The sequence below is a fragment of the Brachypodium distachyon genome, chromosome 1 (genome assembly GCF_000005505.3).
Source record: "Brachypodium distachyon strain Bd21 chromosome 1, Brachypodium_distachyon_v3.0, whole genome shotgun sequence".
NCBI lineage: Eukaryota > Viridiplantae > Streptophyta > Magnoliopsida > Poales > Poaceae > Brachypodium > Brachypodium distachyon.
The window spans coordinates 66,055,587-66,081,372 of NC_016131.3; the positions used below are offsets into that span (position 1 = coordinate 66,055,587).

General features: G+C 43.1%; 3 protein-coding genes across 3 annotated transcripts; 2 read left to right on the plus strand and 1 right to left on the minus strand.

Moving 5' to 3' along the window:
• Nucleotides 1-937: 937 nt before the first annotated feature.
• On the minus strand, nt 938-14,254 carry LOC100843701. Its single transcript, XM_003558229.4, has 25 exons — nt 13,809-14,254; nt 13,660-13,719; nt 13,476-13,568; nt 13,031-13,259; nt 11,228-11,334; nt 11,044-11,106; nt 10,684-10,784; nt 9,901-9,995; nt 9,640-9,660; nt 8,972-9,067; nt 8,751-8,871; nt 8,492-8,650; nt 8,196-8,386; nt 7,539-7,810; nt 7,007-7,108; nt 6,606-6,782; nt 6,329-6,517; nt 5,996-6,237; nt 5,774-5,920; nt 4,198-4,423; nt 3,851-3,982; nt 3,618-3,761; nt 2,008-2,202; nt 1,675-1,734; nt 938-1,581 (listed from the first exon to the last, which is right to left on the minus strand). The coding sequence occupies exons 1-25, from the start codon at nt 14,067-14,069 to the stop codon at nt 1,510-1,512; spliced, it is 3,555 nt and encodes a 1,184-aa protein (XP_003558277.1). The 5' UTR covers nt 14,070-14,254; the 3' UTR covers nt 938-1,509.
• A 4,675-nt stretch (nt 14,255-18,929) lies between these two features.
• LOC100835076 (serine/arginine-rich splicing factor SR45a) lies at nt 18,930-22,396 on the plus strand. Its single transcript, XM_010230528.3, has 7 exons — nt 18,930-19,003; nt 20,303-20,325; nt 20,436-20,471; nt 20,586-20,697; nt 20,812-20,961; nt 21,289-21,352; nt 21,476-22,396. Exons 2-7 carry the CDS (start codon nt 20,303-20,305, stop codon nt 22,105-22,107), a joined length of 1,017 nt encoding a protein of 338 aa, XP_010228830.1. The 5' UTR covers nt 18,930-19,003; the 3' UTR covers nt 22,108-22,396.
• Nucleotides 22,397-24,227: 1,831 nt separating this feature from the next.
• On the plus strand, nt 24,228-25,185 carry LOC100835381. The gene has a single exon (XM_003561742.4). The coding sequence runs from the start codon at nt 24,475-24,477 to the stop codon at nt 25,003-25,005; it is 531 nt and encodes a 176-aa protein (XP_003561790.1). The 5' UTR covers nt 24,228-24,474; the 3' UTR covers nt 25,006-25,185.
• Nucleotides 25,186-25,786: the final 601 nt, after the last annotated feature.

Genomic DNA, 25,786 nt, shown 5'->3' on the forward strand with positions numbered 1-25,786 from the left:
TTGCTGTGTATTTTTTTTCCTATGTATTTCTGTTGTGGATCGATGTACTCGCATCACAAATTGATAAGGTATTTATCATATTTATGATGTAATTTTTGAGTACCATCATGTACCATGGATACATGACGAGGTACTAATTTTTTATGAATGTTTGAGCTGTGATATTTTTTTGGTCCATGATGTACAATTATGAGTTAATGTACACACTATTTACACATGAGGTACTAAACTTTGATGAATGGTACATGACGAGATACTATGATTTGATGAATGTTTGTGTTTTTATTTCCCGGTACATGACGTACAATTATGAGTTGATGTACTTTGATTTGAGTACCATCACGTACAACTAAGTATTGAAGAGTACTCGTTTTCTTTTGGTAGATGTTCATTATGTGATTTGAGTACCGTCATGTACTCTCGTTAGTACCAATAGGTACATTAAGAAACGATCAATGTACCTTCATTTGTTGTACATCTACCGTGACTCACTAAAATATGTAGCGATGAGTAAATTCTTTCGACTTTCAAAATTTGAGACAAAAGAAGAGAGGAGAAAGAGAAGCAAAGAAAATACAAAAAGTTGGTAGCGGTCAAGTCTAAAAGGGAAAGAAAGTCTGACACAAAAGTATTAATAAGCCTGCCACAAATATTACATTTTTGTTAATCATCTTTCTCTAATACTCCCTCTCTCCGAAATGTGTCGTTCCTACGGTGGGGCTAGATGCCGTGGGTGGCACAGCCACGGCTTTGCATGGATGATTGGATTAAACATGTCTTTCTTGCGCATAAACATACATTGCCACACATGTATGGATAGCACGTAACCTGTGTCACGCATGTCAGCAAGATGTCTTATTTCAGCACTGCTACAGACGTCTGCATGAATGTAGCAGCAAAACTATGCCAACGATTGATGGTCAGAGCACAAAGAATGCAAAATGTAGAACTGCAGGTGCCTGTGGTTTGACTATGGGACTGGTAATATTCTCATGTATCCATGAGACCATGATCCACCAGAAAACAAAATTTTACAGAAACCAATACAACACTTCTAAATCACACGGCTTCACAGTATACACCAGACCAAAAGAATCGTGAGGGGGGGAGTTCACAACTACTAGTTCTACAATTACAATAGGATATATTGCACAACCCATGGAAAACTGGAGAAGGGAGTAACGGAGCCCCCAAGCATAACCATGGAGCAGATCGGCGCCAAGGAAAGGCAAACCCGTGATCTCAAATGCCTATCCACACATACACAATGAATTGAATGACCCAGCGCTATGTAAAGCAAACAAACTTAGCCGCCTGCGACACGAACAGCAACAACAATGCTGATTGGGTATATCCTTCCACAAAGTTGTATGCCTGAAAAATGTTAGCAGCTCAAAAGCGCAAGTGCAAAGACAGCATAGAAACTTCTCCGCGTGCCATTCTTAGGTCCCTTTACTAGTTTTACTCCAACCAGCTCTTGAAGTAAGTATGCCACAATGCTCATAGCTATCATGAGCTCACATACAGAACAGGGACCAGACCTGCTATCTTCCCATCCCTTCCAGGTCTCTTTTTCTTCACCTGAGAAAAAAAAAAACCAACAGTTACCCATTTGAAATGTTATGATGAGCCCGGGAAGGAGCAAAATCAAATGGTGAGGTCATGATAGCTTACATAGTACCAACCATCAACCTCGTACTCAATCTCCACATCTTCTCCTGAGTTTAAACTCAGCTGCAAACAGTTGCATGAACCGTGTTATTTTGTTTGCATCCCAAGAAAAGAAAGAAGAGACAGCTTGATTATTTTGACAGCGGTTTGAACCAAACAGAATATAGAATAACAGTATCAAATTGAAGACACCAACTGATTTTGCTTTAGGAAATAAATATATCCCTCTAAAAAAGAAAACGTGCTATTGAATAACCAATACCCCATCAAACTTTCAACAAGGAAGCATTAGACTTCAGAAAGTTAGGATATAGCTATGAACTGCAGCCTTTGTACCTCATCATCGCCACCTGCTGTGAAGTCATACAATGCTTTCCCAGAATGTGGATTCCCAGAACTCTTCTCAGAATCCTCATGGGATCCAGAACTTCGACCACCAGAACTTCGACCCCCACGCCCTGCGAGGGGGTTATCAAACGACTCACGCTTCTGTAGGACAGATGTTGTATACGACGGTGGTTCTTCACGTATCTGAAACAAAATGTAAGTGAATATCAGATACATTGTTCTTTAAACAAATTAAGGACAAAAAGCAGAACCAACTCCGAGCTCTCTCACACGCTCAGCCCTCCCAGCTGTCCGATCGCGTGTTATGGGTTTTTGTGCCCATCAGATCTTCCTCTACTTCCAACCTGGACTGTCGTCGTTCTGGGCAGCTACTACCCAATAATTTTTTTTTGTTCCCCAGTCGATTGGGCCGGTTTCGCAGATCATGCATCCGTCACAGTGTATCTCTCTAAAAGTAGACCACCTGAGTGTCGGCCTAACTCTTCTCCACCCAGGGCACTGCTAGTTCTGCTTACAATTGGCAGACCAGACGTCCGCTGAATCACCCGCGACAGTTTCGACCCAAGCCCACCATGAGGTCATCTTCAACCTCCGACCACACAGGTTAGCGTGAGGGTGCCGTGGAGGAGGGGATAGGGGAATAGATGGATGGTAGGGGGATGGGGTTAGGGAAAGGCGAGGCTGCCAGACAACCGGTTGGGACAGTGTTGGAAGGTAGCGCAGGGTAGAACCAGCAAACACCAACAAAGCTTATCTATTTGAGTACATGTTTTCCTTGCAGAAACGGGAAAACTATAACTTATATTATTTCAAGTTCGATTATAATTAAAGAAAATGGTCATCTACTCCTGAATACCCACGCCTCTTGTACCACTTATACACATGTGTTATACTTCATCATTTTGAATATACTCCATTATTAGATCACTAGATACTTCAAACTGACTCGCTTGATAATTTTCATCTCAGTCTATATATTAGCATAGTTTGTGCAGATACTGCTTTTATGTAAGTAAAAAGGGTATATTGCAAAAACCAATGACCCGGTGAAATTTTTTCACACGACTTGCATTGAGGTGTCTTAGAATAACTAAGTATATTGAAAAAGATAAAGAGGTATATAGGTTCGTTGAATTGGCATATGAATGGTGGGAATACATGCTCTTAGGAGTAAATATGAAGTGTTTCTCTTGTAACTCATCTGGTCCAGTATTAGTTAAAATTGGCCATATAATCATGCTATTCTATTACAAGAACCCAGGAGTTTGTATCTTCTAACAGTAATTGGCCCAGAGCATCCCAATAGTTGGGATGGAATGAGAAGATGACTATACACGATGAAGGGAACACATGAGATTTAGGGGAGGGGAAACCATTAAATAGTCGAGACACTGGGTGGTTTCCTGTATTCCCCTGGTGCCTGTGTTTTCAGCATATACATTTGTATTGCAGGATTTTAGAAAATAATTTCCCACAATTAAGCGCATAGTGCTCATTTCTTACTAATAACATTCTAACATTACAAATATGTCATCCAATCCAATGACAGAAGTTCTGGAAAAAATTATAGCAATGATAAGATAGATGAAGCACAATACCGTTTGCTGTGAAGCGCCGTAACTTGGTGGTTTTGAACTAAACAGGGACGGATAGTTCATGCCACCAAAATGGGAAGATATGGATGTCTCCACAGAACCAGTTGACTCAGGAGAGGACCCACCAGAGGACCTCCCATCATCTTCCTGCAAATATAAAAAATGGATAATTGATCTATGAAATTAAAAATTAGTATCTGAAGTCAAGTAGTTTAAGAAAATATCATAGCACTTACATCTGCCTCATATGTTTCAAGAATTGTCTTGGCCCACATATCATCATAACCAGCTGATGGCCTAGAATTCATGTATTCCTCATCATCCACATCAGGAGCATCAGTTCCAGCACCAGCTAGGAAGTCCTTTACCTATAATAGGATCACAGAAGGAAGCCAATATGTATAAAGTGACATTCTTAAATTCAGCACAGGCAATGAGGGAAAGGGAACTGGTGCTGACAAGATTGAGCCACTAAGCTATCAACCACAGTCCACAGATAACAGCAGAGGCAGCTTTCTTAGTTGAACTGATAGGTAGCAGGAAATTTTTGAAGTCAACAACAAACAACCACAAAAATTCTTACTTTGTCCACAGCTGGTGCATTGTTTTCCCAAACATCATCTTCCAAACCAGCTGCCCAGGCCATAGCTAGATCAGGGTCAATTCCAGACTGCATAGTAGGGGTCTCTTTATGTGCATCTTTGGACTCATACATGAGGTCCGATATTCCAGTAGCAACAGCAGGGTCACTTAGACCGACAGATGCGCTGATGTTATGTCGATTACGGTAGATCTCAATGAGCTTCGCACTGTACATAAGATTCAACATTACATTAAGTCGAGGGATAGGACAATTATACAATACTGCATCCTGGCCAAAAAAAAAGAAAACACCCAAGCTATTGACACTCAACTTTTTCACTTTGTAGAGAAACAGCTACAGGTGTTAACTTATGGGATGCTACAACATTTCTCTTCCTTGTGATACAAATACGATATCAGATTTAATGAACTGTATTAAGCCAGCAATAAGTTGAAAGCCTTCAATAAATAACACTCAACCTACAACCATACGCAGCTCCAGTGAATAATTACATCTTATTCAACAGGTATTCAGAATATAATTCTAATTATTCTTCCATCGCGAAAGACATTTGACAATAAATAGGCATTAGCATACACGCATAAGATTGCAAGCTAGTTAGTAGATATAGAAAATTACATGGATCAGAAAGCTTTAGTTGAAATCTGATGGCTAACCAATATCAAACATTTTCATTATAGGGCTATGATCACTACAGAAACATCATTACATCTACATGTGAGACCTCTAAGTATATCCCATGGTTTTCAGGAATCTCAAGTTGGTTTAAGCATGATGATACAAACAAAGGAGAATTGCTAAACTGTCACTTCGCGGTAAGAAAAAAAGTATGTTCTGTATGGTACGGCAGTGGAACCCATATACAGTATGAATCATAACCTGCAGGTGGTGGTCCAGCACCTCACTTCACTGAATCATATGGTGCAAATGATCCAGACCCCACAACATAATACACCACGGTCTATTATATGGCTCATGGCTCCAGACAACACTAAAGAAGTTATTGGTGGTGAATTTTACAGTTCTAACTTCATAGACAATTTCCGTAATGAATCTTTCAAGTCAGGAGCAACTTGACTGCACTAGGAGATTATGCAATACAACTGGGTGTAGTTACACCCACGTCTTATGTACTACCATGTGACAGTACACATACTACTTTATCACTTTGAGTGTACTCATATAATCCCTCCGTCCGGTATTAAGTGTCGTAACTTTGTCTAGATACGCATGTACCTACAAACTAAAAACGCGTTTAGATACATGCGTACCTAGATAAAGTTGCGACACTTAATACCGGACGGAGGGAGTACTATACTCCAAAGCGAACTACATACCCTACTACCTAAAATGTACTCCCTCCCATCAATAATAAGTGTTGCTGATTTAGTACAAAGTTGTACTACAAAGTTGTACTAAATCAGCGACATTTATTATGGATCGGAGGGAGTAGCATATATAATCCATCCTACATACTCCCGATTATGCTACATACTCTCTAAATTAATGAAATGGACGTGGGTGTAACTACACCCAGTAGTACTAAAATACATACCTGGTAGGACCTAAAGGCAAGTATTTAATCCTTGGAACGAAACAGAATAAAGAAACGAAATCAAGAAGCCTCTCATGGGTTTCGTAAAGTTTCTTGAGTTCATCATCACTCCATTCTTGTTTGCTATTATCATGCTGACGGGTGTCCCTGCAAAAATCCATCCAAAGCAGTCATGTCAAGAACTATTCTAGAGCAGGGAAGAGAATTTTGTGAACAACATACCTAGCAAGCTCGTCTTGAGCTCTATACATTTCATCCAAGACCTTGAGCATTGGGCTTATCAAAGATCCAAGACCAGTACCACTAGCACCTTGGTTTTCCCCATTACTTAGCTGCAATTCCGAAAAGTTTGACTGCACACCCCCCAGACTCAAAGCATGAAGAAACTCATATATCTGCAGTCTATAAGGTTCACCAGACCTTATTGCAATTGTGGTTAGGGCCTGGACAGCAGCAATGCGGATCTACAAAAGTAGACAATAAGGTAAGCAAGAAAAACAAAAAGCCATGTATAAGGTTAAAAGAAAGCGAAGTGTCATTTTTGTAGGCACATACCTCCCAGCTGCCACTAAATGCACATCTTTGGAGCCGTGTCAAGGCGCTAGCAAGTGTAGGATTACGGGAGCTAGCTGCAGCAACCATTTTATCAGCATCAAGCATCATTAGAGCCGTACCTGGCGGCGTTGCAGATTCCCATGCATACTCAGATGCAGCATAGTTTGCATTTTCTCCCAGAAACCAAACCTGTTGATCAAATTGAAGGGACAAACATCAGCATATTCTGATTCCATGCTCAACGAACAAATTAACCAAGTCGAAGTTTTGTTCTTACAGCAGCTTGAACTAATCTTTGCAGTGCCATTGCAGATTTTGGATCAGAGGCAGAGACCATATCAACAGACGTGAGTACAGACATTGAACCAGGCTGAGGTGGGGGCAGATCAAGGACTATTGTGACAGCTTCCAAGGCTGTATGTTTCCCATCTGGTCCTGCTCCTACAAGGCATGTCTGGAAAGACAACAATTGTTATTTTTCATTAAAGTTCCTAGTGTCATTGTACAAAGAAATCCATGCAAATCATGGCATAACACCAACATGCAAAAAAGGCAAGAGTTATATGATAAAATTAGTTGCAGCTTTTTCTATGACTACAAACCATTGGGGTCCCTTTGTCAAGTAAACCTTGGTGGTTCAGAAGACCTTCGTAAAATACTTTATGTCAAAATGTCTACCTTCCATAACAGTTGTAGCACATCAGCATCAATCTTTCCAGGAACTTTAGTGGCAAAAATCCTAGCAATCTCAAGCAGAGTCACAGCCATATCAGGGGTCGCCTATCATGTAAGAACAAACCAGAATAATGCGATCACTCGTTAAATCCAATAAATGGGGAATATATTACTATACTAATCAAAATAATAGATGCATACAGTACAACCACAAAAAAATAAACAAGGGGGCAAAACAAAGATATTAGATAATTTGAACAATATATTTAACATCAACAATAAAATCTCGTATTAAAAATGCAAACAAAAGCACAAGATAAAAAGGTGTTCAAATTTCCTATTTATAAAGCAATGTCATTTCAAAATAATTGAAACCTCAGAAACTCAAGTAATTACATAATAGCTCAATGTTTCTTACAGATTCAGACTGATTTCAGGCACACAGCTGATAATAAGCCATAAAAATGGGCCAAAAGAACAACTAAATAAAAAATAAAAAGCAACATGTATAATTAACAGTGAAGGGATACAATACCTTGAACCTAGCATGTAGGGTTAGCAGGACATCATTCAGGAGAGAAGAAGGCCAGGCTGGGTCAGACAGCTCACATGCAATGATAGATTTTAGTTCATCAAGAGACTCGTGTGGATTTTGCATCCATATCAAAGCTTTGATGACCATTGCTCGAACATAGACACACTCGCATGCTACAGTTGTCCTCACTACTTCCATTAGTGATGCTAACAACCCTGCTACTGTGTCCAGTCCACCATGTCCATTCGATGGTGGTTTAGCTTTCCGGGTAGCTACAACATGCACATGAGAGTTACGTGATTTTAATACAAAGTGACATTAACATAAAACAAGAGATGTAGCTTGATCCCAAACTAAAGAAGGGAGGGGCTATGGCAACTCACTATTGAATATTTATAAGGAAGCCTGAATACATTTAGGTTCATGCTTACATAAGAGTTATTGCCATGCCTAATTCTAAAGGAGATGCATATATATTTGACAACTTCCTTTTTTTTTTGACAGCATATATTTGACGACTTCCTAGTTGTCTAGTAAACTCAACCGAGAATGAATGGACAGAAACAAAACAATATGCATGATTTTAATCAAAGTGCATATGACTTTCAATTAGTTAACATAATTGAATTACTCGAATCTATCATAACGACATAGTACCTTCAGGTTGTGAATTCTCATTAAGATCAGAATCAAGGGACTCAACATTATCTGAATAAGCTTGAAGGTTGGCTCCCTCATCATAAGCACCCAAAGCGTAAGCAGCTGCTCTACTTTTACCCATTTCCTGGACTACTCTTGCAGCAGCATGAAGAACAGGGCGAGAGAAGCTTCGGAAAGAGCTCTCCAATCTGACCAGAATAAAAAACAAACAGTAAGCATCCATGAACCAAAGTCAGCATAGAGGAAAATGGGGAGATCAACCACTTAAGCATTCATAAAAAGATATGACAAACCTTCTCATTACAAGTTTGATGAGGGGCTGAGGACGCCTCGCTTTAGAAGATTTTTCGCTAGCTTTTGACAGAACACCCTTTGATGCTACAGAAGGGGCCTCAGGCAATTTGAGAATTTCTCTAGTTAACCGAATCCATCCACCAGCTCTGTCCTCCGTGCTGCAAGACATTATAGTTGACATTTAACAAAACAACACACAGCTCCAACTGAGGTAGATGCACAATACATAAAAAAGATAACTTGGTGAAACATAGCTACCTTTCTGTATTGTCAACTTTTCCCAGAACACAGAGTATAGCCTCAAAACAGACCCTGTCACTTGGATCCAAAAGAAGTTGATAAAGGAGAGAACTGTACTGTGACTTTATGTCAGGCCTCTCTGTGTAAATCATATTTGGTGAGAACCACAACCAATACATGCACTCTGGAGCAGAGTGGTCATCTTGATTCAGCAAAGACACAAAACAAATTGCACTTACCATCCAATACACGTGCCCTAGATATTGAGTGGCACAACTTTGCAAGGTAAACTCTTGCAAGAACATCGTGCAAATGAAGGATGTCCTGAAGAGCTCCTGTTTCAATTTGACAGATCACACAATCAAATGAGTGTCAAACTGGGAGGAGAAAAATCCCCGCATCATTGGAGTTGACAAAACAGGAAGAAATTGTTTACAGAAAAAGGCAGGTAAATGCCCTTTGGGTGGAAAAGGAGAACATCAAAGCCATTCATATGCAGTAATACCAGTGGTGAATTTGAAGCCTCCCATCATAGTCACGATAAACAATATTATTGCACATAAGGAACCCCAGGTGCTCAAATATCACTGATTTAAATATGGTACCAAAAAGTTACACCTAATATTTCAAGTTATCATTTAGTTCATGTAAGAAGTGGTTAATTACAACTGCCAAGAAGGTAACCCCTCACCCCACCCCACCCCCACCCCAAGATTACTACTTATATATCAGGTGGGTGCGCAACAAGTAAACATAACTTGATATATTTCGTCAAATTCTACTAGAATTGTGCTTGAATCATATGTCGTACACACACAAGGAAGTTATGAGGTAAGCTGAAAGTCCTACAGTATTTATCTTCAACTGATAAAAACTGAATTAAAAGAAGAAAAGGAACGAAGCATACCACCAGGTTGTGCGCTTTTGCCTGCAAAACATCAAGTCATTCATGAGAGTGAGAAACTACAGAAATAGGATCGAACCAGATGAGTCAGAATTGACTAAATGTACAAAAATTAACTGGAATTTACATGTTGACATTTCTAATATTGCTCATTTCCTAGAGCACAGAAGATCAATTTCACTATAAATCATAATGATCTATGGTTTCTACACGTAACAAGATAAAAATGGAAATTTAAAACAATTAGTAGCAATAGAAACTGACCCAGCGCCATTGCAACAGAGTATGGATCTCTAACGGCAATTTCCGAGATTATTGACAATGCATGCCTCACTGCAACTGGGTCAGAAAATTCAATCCTGCAGTTGTATCAAGCCTGATGAGAACAAAATGACAATTATGCAGCACCACGTTCCTAATTCCTACTATTGGCAAATAAACTCGTTGCGGAAGCAGACAGTTTTCACTACAGTCAGACAGCAAATTAACTGCTCATTTTGGCACATGTGTTAAAAAGATACTCCATCCAGTTCACAAAAAAATAGGAAGTTTGGACATTGACATGGTCTTCAAGATGTAACCTTGACCACTAGCTTCTACTGTAGTATGTGTATAATACCCCCAAAATATAATGTTCTGAAAATACTTTCGGTGACAAATCTATATATGTAGTTTTTGAGTCTCCAGTTTAAATAATTAAAATGATATTCGCAGTCAAAGTTTTAAAGTTTGACTGAAGGTATCTCCAAAACATTCCTTCTTTGTAAACTGGAGGGAGTAATACACAAAATACAGAAAATACGGAAGAAATTAATAAAAAAATAGTAACCACATGAGTCATGCATTATTCTCTGTTTCTCACAAAGCTACTATTGCAACCAACAAAAATAACCATAAACAAGGCTCCGAATCACCATATCTATGTGTTTCCATGTGAAGCAACAACATCAAGGGAATTGGTAAAATAAACATAGGTAAAAAAAAGTAACATACAAGATGGAATATAAGCCTAATTCAGCTTTCTAGAGACAATAAGGATATACTCACCCTTGGACAGCTCGGTGCAGAAATGCTGGATTACCAAGATCAAGTGGAAGTCTTCTCAGGGCACTTAGAGAAGCATATTGCAAGTTACTCCGTAAAATGGACTGTGAAATTAATACAAAATAGAAAGAAAAAAAGTAAGGATAGCTCAAAACAAACGAAGTCCTTCCACCATCTTCGTTGTTATATATTTGTACAAGGTAGAAAAGCAGCCAAATGAGGTATTATCTAGCAATAAGTGTACTTTTAAAGTTTTAATCGCCATTATTAGCAAGGTATATGCAATGGAACACATACACTTTCAGGAGACCGATTGAGCATATATACAAATAAATTAAAGACATGCTCTTGGATCTATCGTACCTCCTTATCGCCACCTTGCTTGGTAAATATTCCTTTCTTCCGTTTCTGTTTACTATCTGCCACCTGAAAGCACCCAAAATATATCATGAACAGAACACTGTAAACTTTCTGGCAAGAAACCAGACACACTGAAAAGTAGCTCAAAGAAGTAAAACTGCGAGGGTTCAAAGACTGTATAACAAACCTTTTCCAATATGCCAAACACAATCTCATTGAGCTTTTCCAACATCTCAGAACTGCTTGTGGAAGACGAGGTTAGGGCCTTCAGAGCCGCAAGTCTCCGCGCATGAACTTCAAATACCAGCATAAATAATTATTAATTAAGCACAATGAATAATCATGCAACACAACTAGAAACGAGAAGGCAAAAGATTGAAGACATTTGGTTGACATAGAAGATAGAACTTTCTTGTTTTCTGCGAACCCTGACATGAAGATATTTAAGATGCCCCTTTGCTCACAGAGAAGATGGTCAGCTGTAAGCATGCCTAGTTTCAACTTTCAACTAAGACATTTCATAAACTTGCTTGCTCTTACGGTGCCATTTTTTATACAGAGCAAGATGAATGCCAAGAATATAAATCCTCACTATGTGTCCTGAGCTAGGTTCTGACATGGGGGCTAATGGCTCTAGGGCCTGTACGGGGTGACCCTGAACCCAAGAGGCGCGGCAGTGCCATGAAGGCAACCGCACCTCAAGATACTAATGGGATGTCATCCCTTATTGAGCAGCTCGTCCTCGAGCTGCGGTGGTGGCCACGGCTGAAGTCCGAGGAGGCCCTAGGATGATGGCTGGCTATGGCTGTTATGGTTGTGCAACCCCTCTAACTTTGGAGGAGGACACACCCATGCCCCTGCTGCTTTCGGAAGAAGTGGCCTCTACCTTGTGCCTGGGGGCAGGAACCTCCATGTTGTTGCAGTACGTCTCACCATGTTTGCCTGCACTGAGAGATCGCCTCCCTGGCGCCCCCTTGAGAGACCCTTCTTCCCTACTGTTGGGCAGCCGAGGAACTTGTTGCTGCTCCTTGCAAGCTTGAAGACGTGCATAGCAACAACCACCTCCCGTAGTTGACCTCGCACACCTGCCGACAAGCTGCTAGTTAGCGAAGGCATTCTGCAAGGCCAACAAGCTGCTACCGCAAGAGACAGCGAGACCAGCGGCGCTGCAGGCCTGCAGCTGTTGGGGACATGGTTGTTGGCGTGGCTGCTTTTCGTTGCTCGATCCCAATGAGGACGTTGGTACAGATTGCTTGCAACCTGTCAGAGCGTAGCTTCAATCATTGTGGTTTGCTTGTAATTTGTCCAAGACAGCTTGAATCCTGTCGTATGTAGCTTCAATCTTGGCGATAGGAGAGAACTCCGTGGCATAAGGCGCGGTGGAAATTGACTGCTCTGACACCAAATAGTCAATGAGCTAGGTTCATGACATGGGGATAATGGCTCTAGGGACTGTACGGGGTGACCCTGAACCCAAGAGGCACGGCAGCTCCATGAAGGTAGCCGCACCTCAAGGGCAGAGAGGAAGTGGACAGGATAATTAGATTGATTTACCCTTGATTGCCTCATAACGATTAATGGGGGCCCTTTTATAGGGAAGACTCAACTTGACGTCCAAGAAACTAATCTCTACTTTCCTAATAAACCATATATTAATATTCCTATCTAATCTCTTGCCAAACTAATTTAGAAGATACTAATGGGATATCGACCCTTTTTCGATAGCTAGGGCTGCGCCCCCTATAGGGATGTGCACCCATGCCACTATGCTTCTGCAAAGAAATACCTCCAAGAGGAGATCAATTTCCAAAATGGTGAGGTCATAGTTTCAGGATTTGAGACAAATATGCATGACTGATTTTACTGCAAACGGGAAACAGCACCAATGAAATATTTAGGTTTTCCAATCAGTGGCGAATGGGTGTATTAGAACATAGATTTTGCATAATACAGATTTGATGTACACTGAGATCACAGGATAGAAGCTTACACTCAACATCATCGCTGGTGGATTCTGCAGAAAGCTGATCAACTATTCTGGGCACAACATCTGCTCGGGTCACTCCTCCAACAGTATCAATGTCAGCAAGAGCATCCCAATTTGGGGTTGGTATCCCACCAGCAGCACTTAAACCCTGGGAGTCATTATCTGCCAAAATTCGGGCCAGATAATAGTATACGTAGCGCAGAACATTTCTGTCCTCACATTGCTGATGGAGCTGTAAATACAAAATTAAACTTGGTGTAAGAGAAAAGGTAGCTGAAGTAAGCAAGAACATTAGGCTAACATTAACATAGACTATGTGCAATTCCATATACAACTTACAACACATATTTAAGTAGCATAACATAATTTTCTGGGAGCGGTCTCATTTCCATTTGTTTGCACAAATTAAAAGGGGTGTAGAAGAGGAGAGAAGTAGAATCGTACTTACCATGAGAAGAGATGGAGCCACCGAAGGATCCACAGAATTGTATACCGCGAGCTTGGGGAACACACTGTTCACGAGTTGCCTCTGGGAACTTTTCTGTAAAAGGTAGAGCACGAGAGAGCAGCTGAAGCCAACAGATCTAAGCTCACGTCACGCAATTCGATCCAACCGAAGTAGCACAACGAACCTGGTCGCAAGTCGCGGCAAGCTCGTGGATGCTCCGCGCCAGCTGCGAGTACGATACTGGCTGCACGACAAACAGAGCATAGAGCGTGAGACTGGAATCAGAGCACACAAAGGATAGAAATGAGGGATGCGACGGTGAAGGAGACGAGCCTTCTTCTTCCTATTGCGCTGGGGTAGGGCCTTGACGGGGTTAAACGCCTTGGCTGCTGAGATGGTGTCGCTCTGGATCTGCATCAGGGTCGCCCTCTTGGACTTTCGATCCGCCGCCGCCGGCGCGGGCCTCCCCAGCGAGCCGCCGCCGCCGCTCGAGGACGGCTGCTGCGATGACGCCCCGGGGGCCGAGGCGGCCGACGGATCCGAAGTGATGAGATCCATCAGCGTCGTGCCGGACGAGTCCTGCCCGGAAGCCATGGCCGCGGGCGTGGTTAGCGCGCGGCCGTGCTAGTGAGATCTCCGGCGAGAGGGAGCAATTGGAGCGGTGAAGTGCTGCCGCGAGCTGGGGTGATGGCTGGATCGCTGGATCCAACCGCCAATTTGGATTTGGTGGTGTGCTGTGCTGGTGTATCTGGCTGGGCCGGTCCGACCGGGCCGGAGTTGCGAAACACCGACGAACCTAGAGTTCGCACCGGGTTTTTCTTCCCTGGAGTTCGCATCTGACGACGCAATGAAGTCTGAAAATTTTGTTGTGGTTAGATAAGTCTGAAAATCTTGTAAGAACAAAACGCAATAAGACGGGAATCAGAAGACGTGGCTGGGATTTGTATATACACTAGTTGAAATGACTGTGCGTTGCAACGGAACAACAAGATAAAATATACACCCGATTGTCATCTGGTCAATGAAACATTAGACCGAGTATGCCAATTCGAAGCCGTGATATAAAATGGCCATGAAGTAAAGATGCTATTCTGGTTTGATAAAAACATGGTTATTTTGGTTTTCAAAAGGTTTGAGATGTATTATATCTAGGTTATGGACCATCTGATAGTTGACATGCCAGAAATAAAACGATAGAAAATAGTCTTGAAATAAATAAGGTATTATTAAACAAACAAGCTGGTTATTTTGGTTTTCTGATGGCAGATATAGCATCCCATGCGAGAAATCTGAGGTGACCAAAATCCCCTTATGATGCTGCCAATATTCAATTGAAAGAGATACTTCACGGCCACAAGTGAACTACATGCTAACTTAGCGAGAAGCCCAATCAAGTTCTGCAATGAGAACAAACAACAATTAACTCCATCAATAAAAAAAAGAGAGGCATACAACCCATGCACTGCAAGTTGATGGCCTAAGGGAAGAGAGCCCGTTGGTGTTGATCAAAGGAAGAAGGGGAAATTGGCCAGGGGACACCGATATTTCGTCGTCTTTGCCCAAACACACCGTCCAATCATGGATTTGTTGGGTACCATTACAATTCTCTGGCCATTTGTTGAAACACGTCGCCGATCCAAAAACGAAAAGGGGATTACCCGTCAGCCAAATTTGAGTCCCATTGTCACCAAATTCAGCATACGCACACACCCAAACAACAATTCTAGTAGTTGAACTATTGTCCATCCTATGAAAGTTAGTAGTGACATGAATTAGAGAGTCTACTATTACTAATTGAGAACTGAACTAGGGGATAAAGGAGAAAGGGGATTACCCGTCAGGCACCCAGGAAAGAGCAGCGTCCATGGCTCCCGCCGTCGAGCTCGAGGGTGCTGGTGAAGGACCCGGAATCCTCATGGGGCAGAGCACCTTGCCACGCAGGTCTCCATTGGGGCAGGCCGCGACAGGAAGGGCAGGGGCAGGCGACGACGGGAGGGCCAGCAGGGGCAGCAGGGGCAGGCCCCGACGGAAAGTGCAGGGGCCAGTGACGGCGAGAGGGCCAGCAGGGCAGGTGACCGCGGGATGGAGGGCGGGCAGGGGCCAGTGACGGCGGGAGGGCGAGCAGCGGAGGGGCGACAACAGGCGCTGCGCCCGAGCTAGGGATTTGGTCGGGCTGAATCTTGGAGAACTCACAGCGCTAGGGAGAAAAAACACGAGAGAGGTAATTAGAGAACAGGGGCAAGACAGTAATTTCACCGGGCTTTCCCTTTTTGGACCGGCAGTGTGTTTCAGCAAATGGCCAGAGAATTGTAATGGTACCCAGCAAATCCACGATCGGACGGTGTGCTTGGGCAAAGACCACGAAATAACGGTGTTCCCTGGCCAATTTCCCCAAGGAAGAACCTTCTCTACCACACCCTGGTGGCAGAGGTGGTCAATAAGCTCTACTGAACTCGGTCTACGATGCTTATCAAGCAAGTTGTGCGTGCAATGTTATATCAGCTGAAACATTAGCAGAGCACTACATACATGCTAGATAAGCTCAGTTAAATTGCTGACCAACAATACTATCTTGTCCTCAGACTGCAGTAGATTACACAACATTGGTACTGAATCCATAACATGCAATAGATGAGACCGCAAGCTTCTGAATAATCCCATGTAATTTGCAAATGTAGTTAAGTCTTAGCAAAAGGATGAAAATGCTGCAATTCTAATTTGAATATTTGCAAAGAAGAAGTCAATGCATGTCAGCACGGCAGTAATCATGCCTGCCTGCAAGCACGGCGTCGGCTGCCTCCGCAATATCTTCTCAAACGCGTGCAAACACTGCTCATCCACGAGCATGATCACATAACACGCTTCAACTTAATGTGGTTGTCTGATTAGCGTTCGTCAGATTTGTCAGCTTACTTGCTCAGCCACGTCAAGATACTCAATCGCGAGGAGCCGGGAGCAGAGTACGGGGAGCAAGCCATGGTGGACAACGGCGTCAGCTGTGCGTGGCGTGGCATCGCAGAGATGCGTGATGGCGCGAAGGGAGAGCAGCATCTCGTTGGGGCTAGCCACCCTGCTATCTCCTCCGCAGGCCAGTCGCACCACCACCTCCGTCTAGAAGTAGCTCCCGGCGTCCTTTGTGCAGAATGAAAGCGCCCATCAACACCGGCGTCCGCCGCGGGGAAGAGCAACGGCGGTGGCATGGAGAGCGAGTGAGGCTGGCGATGAAGGGAGTTCGGGAAGGATGGATCGATCGGCCGAGACAGGGGCGGCTTGGGGTCGGGCCGCGTGCGAGAGGGTCGGGCCAAGTTTTTTCTCCGTGCGGGAGCAAGAGATCGCGCAAAAAGGATAAGGACGTATGGCGACGGCGTTACCATCGCCACCAACTCCAATTTAATATATTGGTATAGATAATACAAATTCAAATCACTTATTTCCAGACGGAATGAGTATGAAACATAATGTTGATGCGGCCTTTGATCAAGACTCGTTGGATGATGCGATTGGGACCGTTCGTGATCATAGTGGTCATTCTATGGCGACAAAAGAAAATAATTGGAAGGCTATCCCAATGTTTTGGTAGCTCAGGATATGGCTTTCACACTTGGACTCGAGCTTGCACAAATTGTTGTTGCAACTGCCCCATGGACAATTTGGATAGTATGGAAGCTATGGAAGTAATGAAAGGCGGGTGGTCTGTTGAGCTTGGAGCAGCGATATTCGATGATTGTTTCTTCATCTCTAATAATTGCATGAAAATTCTTGTGTTCGTTGTCTTCTGGAAGCTGATTGTGTAGCTCATGAGGTAACTAGGTTCACTGAATTTTCTCCTCGACAGTGTGGCTCTAAGATCCACCCATTGATATTTTACCTCTTTTTTATGACCAATGAATAAAGGGGTGCTTCGACTAATTTGTTTAACTCTCTCAATCAATGAAACGAGGAAAATCTTTTCCTCAGCGGTAGAAAATTAATCATTTTGAAAGTTTTAATTTTATTTCAGACCTTACTTATTTACTAATTTAATTGAAACTCGGCCATTTTCATCTCTGACGATATTTTCAACTAACAGTTCCTTTTTGGGTCCAACGAAAAAAGTGCATTGTGACACATTCAGAAAGGGGTTTTTTATGGTAGGGACATGCAAATTTGAGCCATTAGTACAATTGATCTAAAGGTCCTGGTTCATCAATACCAGGAGGCAAAAGCACTAGTATTTTTCGTTAAAAGGGCAAAATATGAGGTCACCGTAGAGCTGCAAAATTTGACCTTTAGGGTACCTTGTGACCCTCTTTAGTTCAACCAAATAAACTAAAATTTTAAAATAACACAACGTTTTAAAAAACTAGTTCATTTGTTTGAACTAAGGAGAGTTAAAAGGTACCCTGAGGGTCACCATGTTGCACCTCTACATATCAGGAATGTACATAATATGAAAGAAAAAAAACAAATAATGCCCAGATATTCTGCTAAGGATATATCTGGACGAAATTGAGTTCATGCTACGTCACTACTTAGTGGATTCGTTACCCATGAACGGAGGATTGTGTTACAGTTCTTGTTCTGATTCTGATTAACGAGTATTGTATTACAGTTCTTGTTCTGATTCTTCGAGTATTGAGTTTTTGAGGGATCGATTTAGCGTTGGACAGGAAACAAATAGGGATGTCACTCATGTCCTGGAGCTATCAATCGATGACGTGCCGGAGACGGCCGGCGGTGGCACCGGAGCACGAACACGCCGCAACCAGCCAGGCAAACAATTGCTTTTTTTCACGTGAGGATGAGGAGGCGCTCAGGACGTTCATTGCCATCACTCATCAGGACAAAATTACTCGAGAGCTGTTATACGTACGATCAATTTTTTACGATTCTCGTATGACGCTGCATAGCAGCCTTTGATGGAGCAGCATAGAGCAAGGAAGTCCACTGGATTCACGTCGTACGAGAATCGTATCAGCAAAGTGTCGTACGTGTAGTAATTTCGAAATTACTCCTGTAAGTTTGTTAAAAAAAATTTAAACCCAATAAAAATTACTAAAATACCCTCTCTCTAAGCCGTTAATTTAGTTCAATACTACCTCCTTCTAGTACTAGTAAATTGTACTCTGTACCGTAAAAAAGCTCTTCAGAAAAGGATGATAATAAAACTTAACAAAATTGATCCCCGATATATAAAAATTACTCTTTCAGTGCTCCATTTTTCTGGAAATAAAACTCAGTATAACGTGGGAAGCGGGGAAAAAGAGGAAACCGATGGAGAGAAAGGCGCCAGGTGTCGAAGTGGAAAGCGCGGTGCGGTGCGGTGCGGTGCCGTGCGTTCGGACGTCTGCTCAGCCGATTCAACCAGATTTGAGAGAGTTTCGCGTCCGCCTCCCTCCGGAACCTTCCAGAAGCCCCCCTCTACTTATTCATACGCACACGGGGCCATACGAGGAAACGGAGACAGTGCCGCAAGTCCTAACCGACCCAGCAGACAGATTCGAGAGGCTTCGAACGGCAGGGTTGCAGCGACGAGCCGGCAACGAGAGGTATGTCCTCGAATCGCTCTCATGTTTTGTTGCTGTAGTATGATGCTGTGACGCTATGGCGTTGCGAGTTCATTGTTCCTGTTCAGTTTTATTATCATAGTTTTGCAACATATAGCTTGTAATCTGCAGAAGTGCAGATCCTCAGAGGCTCAGGGAGCCATGAGCCGCATACATGCCCTTAGAAAAACGGGGGCAAGGTTTAGAGGTCGATTAATCCCAATTTCTACTGTATTCTAGTATCAGTTGCTGTATGAGCCTCTGAGGATCTGCCCTTAGAAAAACGGGGGCAGGGTTTAGAGGTCGGTTTTTATAAAAGGAAAAAAAATCCATTGTTGCTGTATCAGTTTCTCACCCATTACTTGTGGTTTCATTTGGACAACGATTCTTTTTTAAAAGGGAGTTGTGTATTAAACCGAAACATTGTTTTGATTACAATCATGGAGGATCAGCCTCGAGGCACAACCCAGAGCCGCACGCACAAACACAACTCACTACGACTTAATTGCGCATGATCCACCCCGTTGCTTTTCCTATTGATCTGGTGATTGTGTCCCCTGATGCTTGCGCACAAGGATATGCTGCACTTCTTTGATCAGGCCGCCTATATCTGGGATTTGTGGTAGCTATCGTCATTGAGGTAGTGCTTAAGGTTTGGACAACGATTATCGTGATAAGTTGAGAACAGAGTTATTTTCCCCACATATCTTATACTCCCTCCATTCCACAATACAATGTGTATAGATTTGTGCACTTGGACCAAGGTAGCTCTCGTTTCTGGTGCCTGACCACTCATATTGGGTTAATAATAAATGGATGCGAGTAGTTATTGGCCGGGTGCGGGTACTGAGAGAAAAATGAGGTGTATTGTGAAACAAATAAGAAAAATTTATACACGTTGTATTGTGGAATGGAGGGAGTACTGGACAGGCTACCTTGTTATGCTTTAAACTCCTTAGGATAGCTCTGTTTTTTTTCTTCCAGACTTGCGCTGTTTGTTCAGTTCTAATGGAATCCGGCCGTGTTATGGCGTTTCAAAATTTCTTAGGAACTTCTTTTTTTTTTTGGAACTCTGTATTGTGAATTGTTGCACACATGGAATCGAACTATTGCACTGACAAAAACTTGTATGGTCAGATAAGACATCTGTATCTCGGAAAAAAAAATAGTTATCTCATGACTTATCGGCAACGCGGTGTAGTATATTATGCAGCTCCAGCTTACTTAAAAAATTATTACTTTATATCCTACATAGCATTCTCGCTAACATCATCTTATTTGATTGTTTTGCAAATCTTGCAGATGTCTCACTCAAGAGGATCGAGGTAGGCATTAATATTTTTCATGTTTCCTTCTTCTAAAGTTCATATATGATGCTATGATTATTGGTTGTTTTGTAATACGAGCCCTGCTCATATTCCCTACCGCTATGCAGGCAAAGCAGCTATTCAAGGTACAGGAGTCGTTCCAGGTATGGCCTTTATACTCCAACTCATTAATATGTTTGGCCCTCGCTCTATGTTTTGGAGTCAACACGTTTCTGTCTCTTATTTTAGGTGTATTTGTTGTATATCTTATATGTTAGGAGCCTGGATTCAAGTGATGTTGACAACCCTGGGAATAACCTTTTTGTTACTGGTTTGTCGTCTCGTTTAACGGATAGAGATCTGGAGAAGCACTTCTCTACTGAGGGAGAGGTAAACTTTTTGTAGAAATCTATCTGCAAAGGGAAACAGTGTACACATGAAAAAATTGGTAGCAATTCCATAACTTAATGGATCACTAAATTAACCTTGCTGACTGCACCACAGGTGATTGATGCAAGCATAGTACTTGATCCATGGACAAGGGAATCCCGAGGGTTCGGGTTTGTTACCATGGCCACTCTTAAGGAGGCAGATCGCTGCATTAAATATCTGGACCGTTCAGTGTTGGAAGGTCGTGTCATTACTGTTGAGAAGGTATTGTCGCTCGATAGTTATTCTGTGATCTTTGACCATTTTCCTTCTACATGGAGTGCAATTTGTATGTAAATTTAGGCTGCTAAACTGAACCTTTGGGTGCTCTTCTCTTTTGAGATTTTGTTGACAGCAGCAGGTAGATGCCCGCAGCTGTTCTGCATGAAAAGACATACAACCTAACACCGAAACCATGCTACCTCAACCAAAGGGTTGTACACCCCACGTTATATATTTTCTGTATTAATTGTGTTACTCAGATTCGCAGTAATTTATTCAATCTTGCTTATGATGCAAGAAACAACAACTTATTTTGTCTCCTTCCCACAGGCCAAGAGAAGACGAGGTCGAAACCCAACACCTGGAAGGTATCTTGGCACCAAGTCATCACGTGGTCAGTTTCTGTGACATGATTTAGCTTTGACACCTTAGCAGCATTTATTTCCTTGAAAGTGAAGATAGTTAATCCTCCTATATCATCTATTGCTGACCATTGATAATTATATGGTTGTACCAGGACGAAGGTATTCCCTAAGCAGGTCCCCTGTTAGGAGAGACCGTTACAGGTCACGCTACTCTCCGGAGCGAGAACGTTCGTTTTCTCCTTACAGCAGAGGGCGGTCATACTCCCGACGTGACAGGCGAAGATCATACTCCTCCTATGAAAGGAGGGTATCCTACTCTCCCTATGGCAGGAGGAGATCGTACTCTCCCTCTGACAGGTCTGTCTCCCCATATGACAGGCGCAGGTCCTACTCTCCGTACTATAGGCGCAGGTCATACTCTCCCTATGACAAGCATCGGAACTCACCTCGCCATGGCCATAGCCGCCGTTCAAGATCCCCACGGTGTTACAGAGGGTATAGGTCGCCTTCCTATGACTACCACCGTTCTGTTTCAGCATACCACAGCGGGCGCTATTCTCGGAGGGACAGAAGACACAGCTATTCTCCCAGTGTATCGCCGGGCAGGAGTTACTCCCGCAGCTGTTCTCTGGTGTCTGAAGAATCAGCGAGTTGTTCTCTGATCCCATTTGCGGAAAGCAATTCGTCATGCTGCAGGTCATCTGGCAAGAGGCGTTCCAGAGAAAGCTATGCTCACAGCCGCAGTTCGTACTCGAGGTCCGTCTCCAGGGAGCGCTCAGCCTGAGCTAGCGATTGATGTTTGAAGGCAGTACTGATGAAGCCACCGTGTTTCAGTTGTTCTGGACTTATGTATTGACGATTTGCTATGTCCATGTTGTACCTGATACTGCTATGTTGTTAGTTAATTTCGTATCGATGTTGTATTACTGGTTCAGTCTAGAATCTGTATGATTGTTAGCTGTTGGCAGTGTAGTTCACCGGATATGTTAAATTAGTGGTCATATATGCATTTCCTATGTGGCTATGTGCTCCAGAATGCATCGTACCTGGCTGGATGCAGGTTGTTTGGTTAACTGGCACTAAGACGAGTAAAATGTGGTCATACATGCTAATAAAAACTGTTTACATCCGACCTGCATGCTGTACTCTGGTAAAGCCATACTACAGATGGTGTTGATTTTCGGAGAATACGGAGGCTAGACGTTCCTAAATGGAGTATGATCTAATGAAACTAATTTAGAGTAGGATTTTTCCATAAACTTGGCCGAGTTAGGACAAAATTAGAACTTCTTGCATTAGAAACACAGGCTGTAGATATCAACTATCATAACAACAGAGGCTGTAGCTATCAACTATCATAAAAACGAACCGCTTATCAAAACCTGATGATCTAATAAAACTTCAAACTAATTTACAGTCGTCTCAGTACAAAATTAGGACGTTTTGCATTAGAAAAACATATGCATAGCTATCAACTATCATAAGAACGAACCACTTATATATCAAAACCTGATGCTAATTTCTGAGAGTAAATCTCACATAATCACGTTTTTCTGGATAAGTGAGATCTCACAAAGCAACATTTTTTGTTAATTTGCTCGGAAAACCACACGTTTTAAGTATGACTGTCTCAAGTGGCCCAAAACAGAAGGTTAACCTGTTTTGAAGGTTTGCTTACATGTGGGCCCCACATGTCAGGTGTCACGTCGGTCAAAACCCCACCCGACACGTCAACTCGTCATGACTTGTGTGGCATATCCTAGCGACAGTGTATCTGATAGTAGTATTTTGAGCCACTTGGCTAAAAGGGTAAAAATGGTTCTTCAACTTCATGTCATTTTACTTGATGCAATATTCTTTTTTTTTGGTACTTTATTTCCGGGTTTGTTGTGGAGAGTATTAGTCTGCACGCTCGTGGATTTGGTGGATTTATGGACGTGATGCATATATAGATGGTTGTTCCATATATGTATCAACCATGATTATTTATGCAGGATATAGTTAGCAAATATGTTATCCTTCAACGCAATTTTGAAATAACATAGTAATATGAGCTCAACTCTTGGTCGTGTTTTATGAGGCAAGGTAATCTATAGTCCACTAATGAAAAGTTTAGGAGTATGATTTATATGTTTCAATCCGTGGGGTAGCATATGACAACCTAGTACTAGCCAAACATTTGGTGGAACTCTGACATGCAAAACTGACAATTCAAGACATAGTTGATTATCCAGTTGTGGATGTGTGTAGTTTCTGGTTCTAAGTGGATGTATAACCTTAACTGATTTTTATCAAAAAATTGGTATTCAAACAGTACAATAGAAATAAGGATATCTAATGAGCTTCTGTGATCTAGTTGGGAATTGTTGAAACATATGAGTCAAACACATATAGTGAATCATAAAAAAAAAGACAAAGGATCCTTAGGTGGAGTAGGCAGAGTGTAAAGATTAGTCTCACCTTTCCAATAAAGAAAGAGTTGCAGCACCTTACAATAGTTTGTACCCTTAACATCCTTAACTAATGCACGAGAGAACAGACAAACACATGCGATTACTCGACTCACCTCGCCATGCCATACATGTGAGTCGTGGAGCGAGCCGAACTCATCTCATTACATGTTTGAGATTTTTCATTGTAAAAGTAGAATCTTTAATAGTAGATGTGTTAATAATCCGATTATGGAGTCGATTTTCGATTACCCCACGACCTGACAGAGTGACTATGATTTGGTGAGCCATCAACCCAAGACCGCAATCTCTAACTCTTGTCTCCTTTGTCTAGCTGGCGCCGTTCCAATGTGCGGCACGATGCTTATGCTTCTCTATCCTACGACCGCGTGCACAGTTGTTCAGAGAAAAAGATTAGAGAAACACATCACTTGAGATCCAACACCAAAAGAAAAGGCACATATGGTTTTCAAGAAGAATCCTTAGGCACCTCCTTGCTTCCGACCTCACATAGAAACCAAAGGAAGAGAATGACCGCTGGGGAAAGCAATAGGCTTCCTGGAAAATAAAAAGAAGGGGAAAAAAGCGATTCATTCCTGCCTTCCCTTCGCCAAGCAGGCAAGCAAACGGAAGCAGACACCCGCAAACCACCCAGGAATTACTACCCGGGAGTCAAGCAACCAAGAATCTGTGCTCCATCCATGGCAGATCAGGACGCCGCCGAGATGGGCCCGCCGGCGTGGCCCCCTTGGACCTCCCTCCTGCTCCGGGCCATGAGCAAGCGTCGGACCTGGGTCGCCCTCTTCCTCGCCGTCTACGCCGCGCTGCTCTGCTCGTCGTGGAGCCTCCTCGGGTCCGTGCGCGCCTGGTACTACGCCGCGGTGGGCGGGGCGCACCCTGCGGCGGCGGTGGCGTGGCCCGCGGCGCTATACGCGTCGGTGATGTACGGCGCGGTGTTCGGGCTGCTGTCCATGGGGGCCGCGCTGGCCGTCGCGGCGCCCGCCATGCTGGTGACCTGGATCACGGTGCTCGTGCTGCTGGCGTTCGCGGGGAAGCCCAGGAGGTCGCTGGTCGCCGAGGGGCGGCGCGCCACGGCCGACATCGCGCGGCTCGCGCTCCGCGTGCTGCTGCGCGAGGGCAACGCCGTCGCCGCGCTCTGCGCCGCCGCCAGCTTCACCGCCCTGCTCCTCGGCCGCCGCGACGACGGCGAGGCGGCGGCGGCCGGCAGCTGAATTGGTGCTTCTTTTTAGAGAAAAGCTGATCTGATGCTTTCCATTATTTACACTTGTCTTGTAGTAGTAGTGTTTTTCTTTTATCTGCAGTTAATTTTTCAACGTAATCCCTGTCCGAATGCAGCCGTTTGTATACCATGATTTTGGGGGTTTCATTTTTGCCATTTCTCCTCCTTTTTATATGGTGTTACTACTCCACTTACTAGAGGTTAATTGTCGAGCATACATAACTACGGAGTACATTATTCAATCAACCGATTAGCTGCGCAGGGGCGAGGCGATGCCCTCTTTGATTTGGCTTTGCCGTGTGAGTGAAGATGGCATCGTTTCGACAGCTAGAAAGCAGAGCGTGGCTTGAGCAGAAGCTACTGGGCGTGGGAGGACAGTTTTTTTTCTTTTTACGAGCGATGCGTGGGAGGACAGTTGGCGACTTGCGAGTACTCTCCGGTCTTCTATTTTGTGGGGCTCCGGTCAAGCAGGATCACGTTGTGGCGGGCCGCAAATTGGCTAGACGGCAGGCCAAAACGAACCCCGCGCTCGGAGCCAGCGGTGCATCAAGCCCTTCATCTACTATTGGGCCTGTTGGGCTCGATATCAGTTTTGATATGGGACGGAAAGAGTACGTGATAAAATCACAAAAATTTGAACAAACAAAGCCAAAATTCTACCAGAGTAGCGAACCGAGCGTAGTTTATATGGTCTGACTCTTGTGGTGGAACCAGGCCACTCTCTTTCAAGTCTTAGATTTAACATATATGTTCACATTTACCTGGATTTGTTT

Coding starts and splice junctions, on each gene's coding strand:
- LOC100843701 (XM_003558229.4), bottom strand. CDS start 14,069: ATGGCTTCCGGGCAGGACTCGTCCGGCACGACGCTGATGGATCTCATC. Junction 10,785..11,043: donor AGCAAGGTGGCGATAAGGAG/GTACGATAGATC, acceptor TTAATTTCACAG/TCCATTTTACGGAGTAACTT. Junction 4,424..5,773: donor TTGCCTTTAGGTCCTACCAG/GTATGTATTTTA, acceptor TCTTATGTACAG/TGCGAAGCTCATTGAGATCT.
- LOC100835076 (XM_010230528.3), top strand. CDS start 20,303: ATGTCTCACTCAAGAGGATCGAG. Junction 20,472..20,585: donor AGGTACAGGAGTCGTTCCAG/GTATGGCCTTTA, acceptor CTTATATGTTAG/GAGCCTGGATTCAAGTGATG. Junction 20,962..21,288: donor GTGTCATTACTGTTGAGAAG/GTATTGTCGCTC, acceptor TCCTTCCCACAG/GCCAAGAGAAGACGAGGTCG.
- LOC100835381 (XM_003561742.4), top strand. CDS start 24,475: ATGGCAGATCAGGACGCCGCCGAGATGGGCCCGCCGGCGTGGCCCCCT.